This window comes from Hypomesus transpacificus, chromosome 12 (genome assembly GCF_021917145.1).
Source record: "Hypomesus transpacificus isolate Combined female chromosome 12, fHypTra1, whole genome shotgun sequence".
Classification (NCBI taxonomy): Eukaryota; Metazoa; Chordata; class Actinopteri; order Osmeriformes; family Osmeridae; genus Hypomesus; species Hypomesus transpacificus.
Genome location: NC_061071.1, coordinates 4,344,365 through 4,359,771, shown reverse-complemented (window position 1 = coordinate 4,359,771; position 15,407 = coordinate 4,344,365). Strand labels below are relative to the sequence as shown.

The window sequence follows — 15,407 nt, the reverse complement described above, 5'->3', positions numbered from 1 at the left end:
AATAGCTCAATGGACTGGGACAGTGACCTGCAAAGTATAAGGTTGCAGGTTTGAATCCAGTCACAGTCTTTTAGCCTGTCTTAAATTTGAATATCTGTTTAGTTAAACAGGATGACATCATTATGAAATACCATGCGCAATTTCATGCAATTCCACTTTGAAATGTCAACCGCTTCTTAACCTTTGTCCCAAAGCTGACCAAAGCTAATACTTTGATTATTTTACTCATACAATCTTAACAGTTGGTGTGTAGCAGAGAGGATAGAGAGGCTGCCTTGTAACCTTATGCTCATGAGTTCAAATCCCCATTCAGCCTATTGTAGATGGCCCAACACTAAGTAGTTTTGCTCCCTTGTTGTCCAACTCTTGACCTTCTACAATGTACATTTTTTTGCCATTTTGTGGAGGAACCCGCATCGCTGCTTGCAGCTATATTTTTAGTATGTTTTAGTATTCTCAATGTATGATATTAGTAGATACAAGATTATAACCAAATGTATGGGCATGGCTGTGAGCAAAACAACTGCTGCAGTGCATCTAAATGTAATGTAAAGCTTTTGAAACAATGCAGCATTAAAATTATTTAATATTGTTTCTAATTTCCATTAGATAAGAGGGAAGATTACTAGTGCACACCCTATATCATGTACGTTTTAACACGTTGCAAAGCTTGTACCAAAGACCCTCAATAAAAAAGTTGTTACTATTTATTATTACTGCATAATTTGTGTAATTTGTCACTCATACATTTGAAGTTTATGGCTAATAGCAGAGACCTGATGTAACTAGAGCCTCAATTAGATACCAAGACGTTCTACTGGTACAATGTTAGCTGGTCGGTTTTGCGGGGGAATCTCAAATACATGACTGTAAATTTAATCAAACAACTGAATTCTGGAGGACCTAAGCTTTAAAACAAAGTATAGCAAATGCATATGCCCTGCAGTGAAATCGTTAGAACATTGTATGTTTGTGGCTAATATAACTTATCGCAGTACATGCAATTCAGCAATTCTCGGCAGTTCTCCATTGAAATGAATGATATCCCAGGTAAACAGGAAGTGCCAATACAACGGAAGTGCAAAAAGATTTTTAAAAGTCGGGGGGGGCGGGATAAGGTCAGCTCCGGGAGTTTACGTCATGCAATCCCAGCATGCACTGGTCATCGTCATTTTGGCAGGAAAGTGGAGAGCCAAGTGGAGCGCCAGAGTGTACATACATATATGCTTACATACATATTATACATATTTGCTGCCTATTTCAATAAACGTTGATTAATTTGCTGCCTACTTCAATAAACATTGATTCAACATGGTGGATAGCTGCTGTGCGCCGACCGGGATGCCTGAACCATCGGGAAAAATGTTAAGGGAAAGCATTTTTTAAATTTCTAAGATCCAGAGAGAAAAACCCCATAATTCCTGACAACCACCCATGGCTTTAACTGAGGATCATTCAGTCTCTTGGAATGACTTATCTCTAATAAATATGTAATGGCATGTTTGTGATGAAAAGTGCACTGATATAATTTACGTTAGCCTACGTTACTAGCTAACTGTTGACAAATGTTATACAGACTCGCTACTGCTAGCTAGCTATACAGGGAGCATGCCTATGTTCCCACAGCCCTATGTTCCCACACTGTTCCCGCTATACAAGTTATACAACTGACTGCATTATCGTTACACATAGCAATTTGTAGCTGGTAGACTTCAAAGCTGAATATTCATCACTAATCCAGCTGATTGCATCCATTTATATCCCTCCAGGCTTTTGTAGGCTTTCAAAGACTCAAGGATGAAGGAAAGTTGATTAGTCCTAAACTGGTTGCAGTTCCACTCTAGTTCCATATGAAGGCGCTAACGGGAGAGTGCAAATCCACTTTTCTCAGGATATAATTTTTTGTCTAGTGATTTAAATGTTGAATTTTAAAAGGGAGGCAAAAAAATACACACTGCTCAGCGTTACATTTTTTAAAGTCGCTTGTTTGTCTCAAAAAGCCTTTTAAAATGTCACTGACGTCATACACATCGTACGACCAGAGATACTGCTTTACGGCAAACTCTGGTCACTTCCTTTTTTTTCTGGAGGCATCGACAACACAGCTGACAGGTTAGGCTCTCCAGAGAATGTCTAATATAGGGAGAACCATAGACATAGAGACATAGTAAAGAGTAGACGCCGCATCGACCGCTACTGCCTACTGGCGCTGACGAGCCGTGGGGCCGCCATCTTGGAAAGGTCAACCGCTTCACTCAGTGTAATCTGTTTGGCTGGGGCAATGAGATGTCAGCGCATTTAATTAATCATACCGAACTGAATACCGAACTGATTTTCACGCAGTTTGCTTTGCTGCAAAGGTCATACATGTAGCTATGATACAGGACATGGTTATTATTTTCACAAAATACATCCAATAGTATGGTAATGTTACATTTTACTTGTGAAAAGTAATCCCCTGAGCCCTGTTTGCGATTAGCCTATCCGCCGATTTGAGCAGGAATTGGCTCTGTGCACAATCGTACTGACGAACTTCCGCTGTAGCCGCAATAGGGCAAATCGGCTTCCGGTTTACTGGAGACCATCACCCGAGTGTCGAAAATGCTCAGCTTTAGTAGATGTCTCCAAGCCCTGGCTAAAGTAAGCGTCAGTGACGTCCATCGCTTCGTCCAGCAGCTAATGCAGCGTCTACTCTTTATTATGGCTGTGTCTACTACCGCGCACTTTATGAAGTACACTGCAATACAGGGCCCTGCAAAACAGTGCACTTACATATTCAGTGCACTCCGTCACTGATAAGTGCTGTCTCAAATGAAACACTTACGTTAAACACTTGGTGGAAGTGACGGACACAAATCTGCTCGCGACACCCGCAAAACTTGCCAAAATGAACGCGCTTCTCCACTTAAGTGGAAAAAAACGGCCGAAAGGGCTCCTCGTTTTCCGCTACGTAGCCAAGATGGCGCCTGTTTAGGGCGAGTAGTGGTCATCGTTATACACTGTTTTTTTGGACCGTTTTTGTAGTGCGCCATCCGGGTACTTTCAGTGCACTGAATTCTTCTGGTTTTGTGAGTGAAGCGCCCTAAGCACTGAAAATCAGAGCTCGGAGTGCTCAAGTGCGCGGTAATAGACACAGCTATTATGTCTATGGGTAGAAATGCCACTCTAAGGAAACTTCCGGGTTCTGAACTGGTTGCAGTTCCACTCAAGTTCCATATGAGGGCGCTAACGGTCGAGTGCAGAATGAATGAAGGTCTAAGGAGCTATACCCCTCAAAATCCACTTTTCTCAGGATGTAATTTTTTTCTAGTAATTTGAATTCTGAATTCGAAAGGGGAGGCAAAAAAAATACACACCGCTGGGTGTTAGATTTTTCGCCTTTCTGTTCTAAAAAGCCTTTTAAAATGTCATTGACGTCATACACATTGTACGGCCAGAGATACTGCTTGACGGCAAGCTCTGGTTACTTCCACGTTTCTCTTGAGGCATCGACAACACAACTGACAGGGGAGGCTCTCCCTGTCAATACACATGCTAGAAAGAGTTTTGGCTTGTTAATGTTGTTGCTAATGTGACATTCTGGTTCTGCTTCGGATGCCATCAAGCGGGATCTCTGGTCGTAGTCAGTCCTTCACTAACCAATCAGCATTCGTTAGCAGAATGCTAGTATGTTATGGGCAACAACGACTCACCCTGTAAGAAATAGAAAGGACATAAGTGCTCGTTCATTCAACTATCGACCTACAATCCATGTTGAACATGCAAAAACTACTGGTTGCACGATCAGTAACATTGCACTACTGTACCTCGCCACCAGGCTCCTGTATGGTCATTGACTTAGTCACTGATCTGCAAATTTGCACTATTGTACTGTACTCCACTTAGGTTAGAATAGGTTATAGGGTTGAAACAGGTTTTATGTAAATTTAGGGTTAGTAAAGTGTACTATTTATTGTTATCTGTAATTTAGGAAGTTTTAGTATTAGGGTTAGTATAGTCGATTATTTATTGCTATCTGTAGATTTAGGAAGTTTCACTTATTTAAGCTCAGCATAGATGTAAATTATGTTCCGTGTACTTATTTGTTATGTTATGCCAGGTGCTTGCGTTGTCTTGTCTTAAGAATTTCAGTGCCCAGTCTAACCTTTTGTTGTTCTGTGTACCTGACAAATAAAAGACTTGAACTTGAACATATATTTTAAGTAGCACCCGTGCATCCATTGACTGCAATGCACTGCATGATTGGTCACAGTCTGGTGGATTACTGGATCATACCGTGCAACAGTACAGTGACTGTAAGAAGACATTCTGACAATATTGTAGAACATTTTATATATTACTGTATGCCACAGTTCATGGCACACAGACACAATTTCGTAATCACCTTTTTCAAAATTACTGTAGGTTTGGTTTCTGTCCTCCTACACTCTTTCTTTTGTACTGTGCAATACTGTATTCCACAAATGTTAATTGTAAAAAAAATACAGTAAATTGGGTTTCAATCTTGTTTTCGTGTTTACCTGTGAATTTTTCATCATCTCTGCCATTTCAAGGAGCTCATGAAAAAAGAGCTTTAGGTTTTGAATAACTCTGTGTATATGATATATCCAAAAATGTAATATAATGGCAAAAGTGTTTGTAACATGAGACAAATATGTGTTTTGAGACGTATTTGTGAATGTTTTGATTGCAGTGCTTCTATTTTGCAGAGAGAAGCGAGGCATTTTGCATTTTGTGTGTGCAGTTGTTGGATTTGTGTGAAGTTTTGAATTTTTTTTTTAAGTAAAGTAAAAGAAATGTGTGTAAGGATTTGAAAACAACTGTAATAGGAGTGGACAGGCTCTCCGTAGACGGGCTCTGGTATCATTGTTCCCGTATCAAGTGTGGCGTATATTTCTGTGCGGGTTTAAAATCCGATGTACAAACACAAAGCTCCCATTCTGGTGGGGTGCGGCTTTTAGAAAATGTGGTTTGTTTTCCGAAAAATACTGTATATTTACTGGTCTAAGGCTATACTGTAAAATGTCCAAGTTAAATGTCAAATGTCTAATCATCTGTGGAAGATAAGATACAAAATAAAAATATATATTTAAAATGAAACACATCCCACCTGTAGGCAATGGAGTGGAAGTGCAAAGGTGTATCCCCAGAGCTGGTTTTGCTATGCGATGGGCTACGGGGATGAATACCAGTTATATAATTGATACATTTTTATTGGTTATAAATAACCAAATAACCTATTAATCTAAAATGAACATCTTCTGTATGTTTGCCAAAATGTAAATATAATTATCAACAATTTTCAATCAACTATCAATTTCTTGTTCACACAACAATAGGTAGGCTACATTGTATAATGCACCAAACTGCACTGTGAGGGAAAAACATCCAGTGTTATTTGAAAAACATGGTGTGATCGACAAGAACAAATTGGAAATATGGCTGCAAGCAGCAATGAGGTGGCCATGCAGTGAAATGACCCATAAAACACTTAAGAAATCCTCAGAACAGCGTTCCAAGTGCATGCAGCAAGTTTGGTGTGAATCCATCAAAGATTTACTGAGATACGACCCAACTTCCTGTTTGCTGGCTTAATGGCACATTTTGATTGGCTGTACCGTGCAAACGGTGCTGAAAATCTGAAAATCATGTTATGGCCTTTGTGAGGCTTGGTCTGAAGATAATCTCTGGCAAAATTTGGTTCAGATTGGACACACTTTAAAGGAGAAAAGTTTTTCAATTAATTCAAAATGGCAGCCGTATCAATTCGGCTATTATCACAGATGAATGAGTCACACACGGAACGTCCCAAGATATCATGAGACAAAGGAATAACTTAATAAAAGCAAACAAATCAATAGTTATTGGCCAAAACAAAGTTTTGCTTCCTGCGGCCACGCCCAGTGATCACATGACACCAAATTGTGTAGACATCCTCAGACGAGGGTTTCGAGGTCATCACACCAAGTTTGGTGTTGATTTTCTCAAATATTTGCTGAGATATGACCCAAATTCCTGTTTGGTTGCTTGTTGCCGATTTTGACTGGCTGGTACCGGACAAACGGTTTTGAAAATCAAATATCCTTCTGTGAGGGTTGGTCTGATGATGATGTGTGCCAAGTCTGGGGATGATTTGACAAAAATTGAAGTAGTTGAAGCGAAAAAACGTTTTTTTTCTTTATAAAAAATATGGCGGAAAATCTTTATAACCGACGTAATATGGGAGTGTTGAACTCGTCTCGACCCAGGAATCCAATGGTACCTCCTTTTTGAAAATCGGTCATACGGTTCAAAAGTTACATGTGTAAACACAAGTCCAACTTTGACCAGTTGGTGGCGCTAGAGTGCTCCAATGAGTGACATGAAACTTGGTGAATATAAAGAGGGGACTGTGCTTAATGAGTGTGCAAATTTCACAACTTTTCACCGTACGGTTCTAGGGGCTGCCATAGACTCCAATGGCAGAAGAAGTGTAATAATAATAATAAGAAAAGGTAGAATCACTTAAGTGGCTTCGCCGCTTGGCCCCAATGACATTGGCTGTTATCAATCCGAAGAACGCTGAGAACGCAAGTTTGCAAGCGTCCATTGCGAAAATGATCTTGCAAGGACGCAAGGACGGAGAATGGTTTGAGATGGTTTGGATTTTCCTGGACTCGCAGCATTATGATAACACTGACTGACTACAAAAACTAGATAACAAAGCAAAAAATTGTCCCTCTACTTGTAATTTTACGTTTTCTGTAGCCCTTGCAAACTTACAGTACCTAATGTTAACTAGTTGTCTGCACTGAGATGCTAGCTAGGTTATCGAAAAGTCGGAGCAAATTTACAAATTTGCCGTTTCATCAATAAAATAAGAACATTTTCAGCAACTACACTGCCTAATTCTCGTCACATTTTAATTCAGATGCTGATTTACAAGTACCGTTTAGCTGAAATATGAAAAGTAAAAAATTACAGTTGTGAGGTTTGTCCGCCTCGCTTGACATCTTGCAATGACTTCTGGGGAATCAGAAGCGTTCTCGCTGGTCAAGTCACCATCCGACACATCCTCGATAAAACGGGCGGATCAAGAACATTTCCGGGTATTTTTGGCGTTCTTGGTGACTTGTGTTCTTTGGATTGGAAACCGTACTTGGCAATGAAAGATGACGTCAAACGAGTTTGCAAGAACACAAGAACAGAAAAAAACGTGGATTGATAAACAGCCAGTGTGTATGAGTGGTGGAGAGTGTAATTTATCGTAATTGTTTGACATTGTATGAATGACTTGAACAAATGGAATGTATTTTTTACATTACTGAGGTTTTGCTGTGATTTCTTAGCTGTTTTTTTTTATTTGTATTTTCCGTAAAGAGGTTACAAACGACACAATACAACTACATTTAATTACTCTTGAGTGGGGTTCATTCAGTGGCATTAGTCATCTTTGGTAAAACAATTTTCAATAAGCAGCTTATATAATGACGTTTTTGATGATATACACTCTCATTATAGTATCAATAAATAAAAAAACTATGTTGAGGTAAATTTACAATTGTAATTAGCATTTATTATGACATTGTATATATGATTTGTAATAAGTATTTACTGTTTAGAGAGTCAATGTTAAGCTACAGTTTCAGTGACTGAGTGTAGTTGTTTTAAATAACAAATTGTTAACAGAGAACTATTTCTGTTTTTGCTATTCAAAACATTATCTCCCCTCTATCTCCACCCTCCTCCTCTATTCATCCATCCTCATCTGTCTCATGTGTGCCCCTGTCTCTCCTTCATGGTCTTTTCTTCCTCCTCTACCTCTTTCTCAGCATCAGGTGTGTGTGAGCTTGTGTTCTCATAGCGATGGCAGTCATTGAACAAAGCAGCACCAGCAAAGGGAAGGACACCCCTGCCACTAAAAGATACCACTCCCATGCTCCTTCACCAGGGACGCCCGCCGTGACAGGAAGTCCTCCAACACTGCTTCCTGTTGGACCAGTGTGCTGAGACACAGCAGCAGGTGAAAGATCTGATGGGCGTGACCAATTATATCACAGTGCCCGGGAAAGCAACACTCTGGGATGGGGAAGGAGAAGAAGAAGGCTGCCAAGAGAAACAGCATCCCCTGGTGGTAGGAAGAAGTGGTTTCAGGGGTCAAGTGTCAAATGGGTTACATTTTTTTCCAATTGCTTAGACACAACATTTTCAAATAACACACCGTTAGTGAAACCTGACACTTAAGGAGCAAAACAGCAGCCCAGATCTGCACAACTATAAGCACATTCTCAGCCGCACAATATTTGCAAAATACTACACACAGTGTTTTGCAAATCACTAAACACACTTTTCTACATTAACTCAGAAATATAAGATTTTGTCACTTAATTGCCTTTTCAAGACACTGCCTTCCAAAATGCCACACATGTGAACGAACGGATCAAACACGGACATCAGGTTGTACAAGCACTATAAAGTGCATAATTGTAAACATACTAATCATGTAAGCAACTATAAAAAGGCAACAAGTCAATGTACCTGTCCTCACCAAAAATGGAAGGCAATGTTGCAGGAAGAGGGAGAGGGGGAGCCCGTGCACAAAATGCAACCTTTACGTAGACAATGTGGAGAGTACAGTACATATTTTCATCAGTGTGCAGTAATGGTCTTGTCAAAATGGCAACATATTAATAACATTTACATTGTAAAAGATCAAGAGTTGGACAACAAGAGAGCAAAACTACCCGATGTTTGGCGCATAAACAATAGGCTGAATGTGGATTTGAACTCATGAGCATAAGGTTACAAGTCAGCCTCTCTATCCGCTGCTACTAAGGAGTATTAGCTTTGGTCAGCTTTGGGATAAAAGTTAAGAAACGGTTGACATTTCAAGGTAAAATTGCATGAAATGGCGAATGGTAATTCAGCATGATGTCATGTTGGAGCCAATAAGGTTTGAAAAACCATCAGTCAAAATTATAATTGAATTATTGACACAAAGATATTGAGGCAATGTGGACATTTACATAAATACACCCCATTCCATCCTCCTCTCAGTCACTACTGCCCTCCAGTCTGCCAAAGCGTCTTCGAGGTCATCCGTCATCATTCTGATGACCTTTCTGCAGAATTTAATACGGTTAACAATCAAATCCTGCTCCCCAGACTTTCTGAGATGGGCATCACTGGCACTGCACTTCAGTGGATCTCATCCTACATGTTGGGAAGATCCTACCAGGTCTCCTAGGGAGGCAAAGTGTCAGGCCCCGCCAGCTCTCCACTGGTGTCCCTCAGGGCTCCTCCTTGGACCACTCCTCTTCTCCCTGTACACCACCTCGCTTGGACCAATCATCACCTCCCATGGCTTCTCCTACCACTGCTACGCTGACGACACGCAGCTGTACCTGTCGTTCCCCCTGACTGATCCGGGGATCTCAGCTAGGATCCAGGCCTGCCTCGCAGACATCTCCGCCTGGATGACCAAGCACCACCTCCAGCTGAACCTCGCCAGAACAGAACTCCTCATCATCTCGGCCAATCTCCCACTATCTCTCAATCACCCTGGGATCTGCGACGGTGACCCCTTCATCCTCTGCTAGAACCTCGGGTTTACCATAAGATGAGCTCTCCCTCACAGCTGAGATACCTGTCTGTATGGCAAGCTGTTTTAACATTTATTTCTATAAACGTTACTAGTCACTATTTTAAAATTACTAGTACTTATTATTTAGTTACTAGTAACCCAGTGTTGGGACGCTGTTACAAAGTAACTAAGTACTGTAACTCCACTACTTTTGGCGGTAACTAGTAATGTAACTCATTACTTTTTTCAATTAAATAACGCAGTTACATTACTGAAATTTAAATGGGCTTGTTACTCGTTACTTTTTTCTTGCATGAATTCCCCAATTTCCTGTTTTGAGTGTCGAACTTCGCCGGGATCTTCTCATAGACAACAGCAGCCATGCCTGTCGAATGTTTGGCTCCTTGGGAAGACTGTGAGTGTTAGCCTTCCCTTTACAGCCTGCTGCCTGGAACACAGCATTTACGGCCGTGGTCCATTTTCAATATCCTTGTTATAATTCAAAACGTTCTTCTTTGTAATTCCTACATTAGCCTACACAGAGCGGCGCGCAGCTAAACTAGTATCGGAGATAGACGCTACCTCGGGCTGGTCTGGATGTACATTTTGGGGCGTGACAAAGATACAGACCAGAGCCAAAAAGGGCGGTCCCCGTCCTACGTCACACCGGTGGCTTTGTTGAAAAGCTAGCGTTTTAGAGGCACATTTTTTCTTTTTGAGATTTGCATAGGAAAGAGGTGTCAATGGACTTTGATATTCACTGTATGTTCATTTTACCCACGAACTGTCGTTATTCAACTATGACAAGGTAAAATCGGTTTTGCAATCAATCGCCTCTTTAAACAACATGAACCTTAAAAAGTGCAAGGGTGTACCTGTTGAAAAGCAAGCAACAAAATACATTTCACAGCGAGTACAATATTTTTAAGGCAGTTACAACTAACCAACAAGAGGAACAAGTCTCTCAACATGAGTCATTGTGATCCTGGAGGAAACAACAGGTCCAGCAATCCTTCCTAAGTGCCGTTGTACTGTGTAAGGCTGGGGCATAGACTTGATGTAGTCGGGTGCAGTCCCGTTCATCGCTCGGAAGGTCCAGTACCAGGGTCTTGAATCTGATAGTAACTAGGGCTGCACGATTAATTGAATTTTAATCACAATCACAATTTCGGCTTTCCACGATCAAATTCACGGGATCGAGCTATATTTAAAATGCGTTATTCCGTTAATAGAACACTCCGTATCAAAGTTGTTTTTTGCAAAGCCAATCTAACGCTCTGTAAACCAATAGGTGCGTTCGACATCGGCTGCGGCTGCATGAAACGACCAGCATGAGTCTGGATAAGAGCGTCTGCTAAATGACTAAATGTAATGTAAATGTATGTTGCCTTGTTGGAATTTGTTCAATAACACGTGTGTGCCATATCTTAAATCGGTTCGCGTCGATATGTTCCCTGTAGTACTGTCTTCTGTGAGGTGTGGTTTTCAGCATTTGCCTCGGGGGGAATGTCCCTGTACTTACTGTAAGTCGCCTGGATAAGAGCGTCTGCTAAATGACTAAATGTAATGTAAATGTATGTTGCCTTGTTGGAATTTGTTCAATAACACGTGTGTGCCATATCTTAAATCGGTTCGCGTCGATATGTTCCCTGTAGTACTGTCTTCTGTGAGGTGTGGTTTCAGCATTTGCCTCGGGGGGAATGTCCCTGTACTTACTGTAAGTCGCCTGGATAAGAGCGTCTGCTAAATGACTAAATGTAATGTAAATGTATGTTGCCTTGTTGGAATTTGTTCAATAACACGGTGTGTGCCATATCTTAAATCGGTTCGCGTCGATATGTTCCCTGTAGTACTGTCTTCTGTGAGGTGTGGTTTTCAGCAGCTAATTTGCATGTTAACTACATATCTTCAGCAGCTAATTTGCATATTAACTAGATATCTTGTTGGCGATGTTACTAGTACTTATTGGATATTCGGGATATGTTGGAATAGTTACTAGTAACTAAAGAATAGTTACTAGCATCTAATGAAAGTTACTAGTAAAATGGGAATAGATACTAGAAACTATTGGATTAGTTACTAGTAACTAAAGAATAGTTACTAGTAGCTAAAGAATAGTTACTAGTAACTAAAGAATAGGTACTAGTATCTAATGAAAAGTTACTAGTAAAATGGGAATAGATACTAGAAACTATTGGATTAGTTACTAGTAACTGAAGAATAGTTACTAGTAACTAAAGAATAGTTACTAGTATCTAATGAAAAGTTACTAGTAAAACTGGAATAGATACTAGTAACTATTGAATAGTTACTAGTAACTAAACAATTAGTACTAGTCACTTTAAAATAGTGACTAGTATGTTTGTAGAAATAAATGTTAAAATGACCTGCCATATGTCTGAGCATTCCACCCAGCAGCTAGTCCAAGCACTTGTCCTCTCAAAGTTGGACTACTGCAACTCGCTGCTCGCCGGTCTCCCAGCATGCGCAACCCGCCCTCTCCAGAAGATTCAGAACGCGGCAGCCCGCCTGGGGGTCTTCATCTACCCAGACACTCCCATGTTACTTAGCTCCTCATCTCCCTCCACTGGCTTCCCATCACGGCCCGTATCAGATTCAAGACCCTGGTACTGACCTTCGAGCGATGAACGGGACTGCAACCCGACTACATCAAGTCTATGCCCCAGCCTTACACAGTACAATGGGAACCCTAACCCTTGCACTTTTCAAGGTTCATGATGTTTTAAAGAGGCGATTGATTGCAAAACCGATTTTACCTTGTCATAGTTGAATAACGACAGTTTGTGGGTAAAATGAATATACAGTCAATATCAAAGTCCATTGACACCTCTTTCCTATGCAAATCTCAAAAAGAAAAAATGTGCCTGTAAAACGCTAGCTTTTCAACAAAGCCACCGGTGTGTGACGTAGGACGGGGGACCGCCTTTTGGCTCTGGTCTGTATCTTTGTCACGCCCAAAAATGTACATCCAGACCAGCCAGAGGGTGGCGTCTATCTCCGATACTAGTTTAGCTGCGCTGCTCTGTGTAGGCTACTTATAAGGAATTATAAAGAAGAACATTTTGAATTATAACAAGGATATTGAAAATGGACCACGGTCGTAAATGCTGTGTTCCAGGCAGCAGGCTGTACAGGGAAGGCTAACACTCACAGTCTTCCCAAGGAGCCAAACATTCGACAGGCATGGCTGCTGTTGTCTATGAGAAGATCCCGGCGAAGTTCGACACTCAATCATTCATTTGCTCTGAACATTTTACCCAAGACAGTTTTGACAACCTTGGACAATTTCAAGCAGGATTTGCTAGGAAGCTGAACCTGGAAAGAGGTGCTGTTCCGACCGTATGCTCATTGCAACCGCAAGCTATAAGGACAGTATGATGTTGTGCTAACATTTATTAGCAATGCTAACGTGTCCTGTATATAGCATACCAGGTAGAATGCTAAATACGTTTCTACACACATCAAATGACTCTAACTAGACTAGCTGTAGTCTGCATTAGAAGGAAAGCTTCCGAAAAAATTGCCAGAAAACGAACAGCAGTCTGGCTAACGGCGCTTATTTCTAATGCCTGTCTAATAATCTATTTGAAAGAACTGGAGAAAGGCAGGTGCTAGATACAGGATACATTAGCATTGCTATTAACTGTTACTAGTAACACTTAGACTGTAGGCATGTAGACTAAAGTAGTTTAGCTTGCTAACGCAAGAGCATAGGTAGAATGTGTGATAATTTAGCCTAGTTTATTGGCAATGGGGCTAACGTTCTGTTTCATGTTCCTGACTGTGTGTCATTCAAATAAATAACCAGTGTTCTACAATTCACTATGCATGTTTCTCCAGATCTTTGTCATGTTATTTTTCAGCAAGATATCTAGAGCTAGCTAATTGAAGCCAAGTTGAATCACGATATGGTTTGCTTGCTAAGCTGTAGGCCTAACGTTCTACACACCTCAGTCAATCCAGTTTGCTTCAACAACAGAAGTGGAAACAAGTAATGTTATAATTTCAAATGATATGTAGTCAATCTGTTGAAAATCTGTTGTGTAGACACAATAGATTTATTTGCGCGTTTTTATTTCAAGTCTCCACCTTCGGTGTTTCAGCGAGTGCTGCTGTTGGCCGTGTTGCGTTTTTGCTCCCCAGCTTCACTCGTTGAAAACCAACCAATCAGCACGCAGCTTATCGAAATATTAATGAGCATACCATAAAAGGAGAAAAGCTAGTGTTTTTTCCCGGGGAACATTTCAGAGGATCTATCAGGGGGCATAGAACAGCACCCGGCCATTTTCAACCCAACCAATGTTACATACCCTTTTCGGAGACCTTAAGGAACAGTGTGAAATACCCCCCCAAAAAAGTCAATTGCCCCTTTAATGTATATATTGTTTTAATACATGTTCTTATGGGTTCTTCCCTTTGGGACTTATTTAGTTTTCACATTATATGTTTCATGTTTTGGCTACCCACAATGTTTGGGGCTATCTCGTTGTTATGATTAGTGACCTATGCACTTTTGTAAAGCTCTCTTTTTGGAAGTCGCTTTGGATAAAAGCGTCTGCTAAATGCAAAAATGTAAATGATATAGCCTGCTTGATTTTGTCACTAAGTACGTAAAAGTACATGAATATGTTGACCAAACACAACACACAAGATCTCAGGCCTGTTCCATAATGCGAGTTTACCGAATAAGCCAGACTTATGTCAGTTAGTCTTATTCATTTCTAGTTCATTCGGTTACCATAAAGTTAGCTCAACGTAGTTCGAACTCGGTTACTATGGTAACTGATGCTTCGAAAACTAGCCTGGTCCGGGTCAGGCTAATTGTCAGGCTTAGACCGTGTTCTTGCTTAACCAGACGTTCCTGTAACACTGACCCACGGAAAACTATGATTTACCACGGACATTCTCATTTTTCTTATTCTTATCAGTTCAATATGTAGGCTACCTTTATAGAAAATCATCTTAAGGTTACATGGTATGCTGTTTTTGGATGCTTTTATATAGGGCCCTAGTGGTTCCCTATTACTGTATCTGAAGTATTTTTTCCCGAAATTCAGCCTTGGTGCATAATTACAGCCACTACGAGCAGTCCCACAATGAGCTTTCCTAAAAAACGCGCTGTTTTCTGTGTCTGTAGCTTTAAATGCTAATGAGGAGGAGAGGGGCGGCAACATGCGCTAATGTTTACAATGGATGTATCGCAATGGCTCGTAGCCCCCCGTTGCTGTAAGATGCCTGGAATTTAGGCCTTTCTCATCTGATCACCCTGTTTTGCAGATTCATAGTCATTTCAATGAGGAGAAAGGCGGATTGTTTTGATTTGTACATCCAAACACTGAGCAACTGTTATGTTCGTTCGTTTGCTAGCCATGATGTCTCTCCAGGAAAAACCGATATCGCACTTGCCTTTGCACGATCGTAGCTCAGTTTTTCATGGGCGGGCCAGATTTCTGGGTGGGCAAAGCAGAGAAAAGGGCAGTAGCCTGGCTCCTTGCGACGTCACAAGTACCCCCTTTCCACCAAAGTGAACTGGGAGCTAGTTCGGAGCTGGTGCTAGAGCCAGATCGGAGCTGGTGCTAGAGGCCAGATCGGAGCTGGTTCAAGAACGGAGCTTACTAAGAACTGGTTTGCTTTTCCACGGGCGAGGAGCCACCACAGAGCCACGTCATTACGTCACTGTATACGTCTCATATTTTCCAGCAAACGCTAGCGCGGGGTAGCGCCAAACACAAACACAACATCAACAATGGCGGACGTTTCGTTGGCTGTTGTTGCTACATGGTTTTGCAAACCTACATTGGCATCCAAACACGGCGCATCCACA

General features: G+C 41.1%; 1 protein-coding gene across 1 annotated transcript in view; it reads right to left on the bottom strand.

The window, feature by feature from the left end:
• Positions 1–7,408: 7,408 nt before the first annotated feature.
• The window catches only part of LOC124474756 (membrane progestin receptor beta-like), an 11,553-nt gene continuing 3,554 nt past the window's right edge, over positions 7,409–15,407 (bottom strand). Inside the window, exon 5 of the mRNA XM_047031174.1 lies at positions 7,409–8,107. Coding sequence (XP_046887130.1) covers positions 7,898–8,107 — 210 coding nt within the window. The 3' untranslated portion in view covers positions 7,409–7,897. The remainder of the gene's footprint in view (positions 8,108–15,407) is intronic.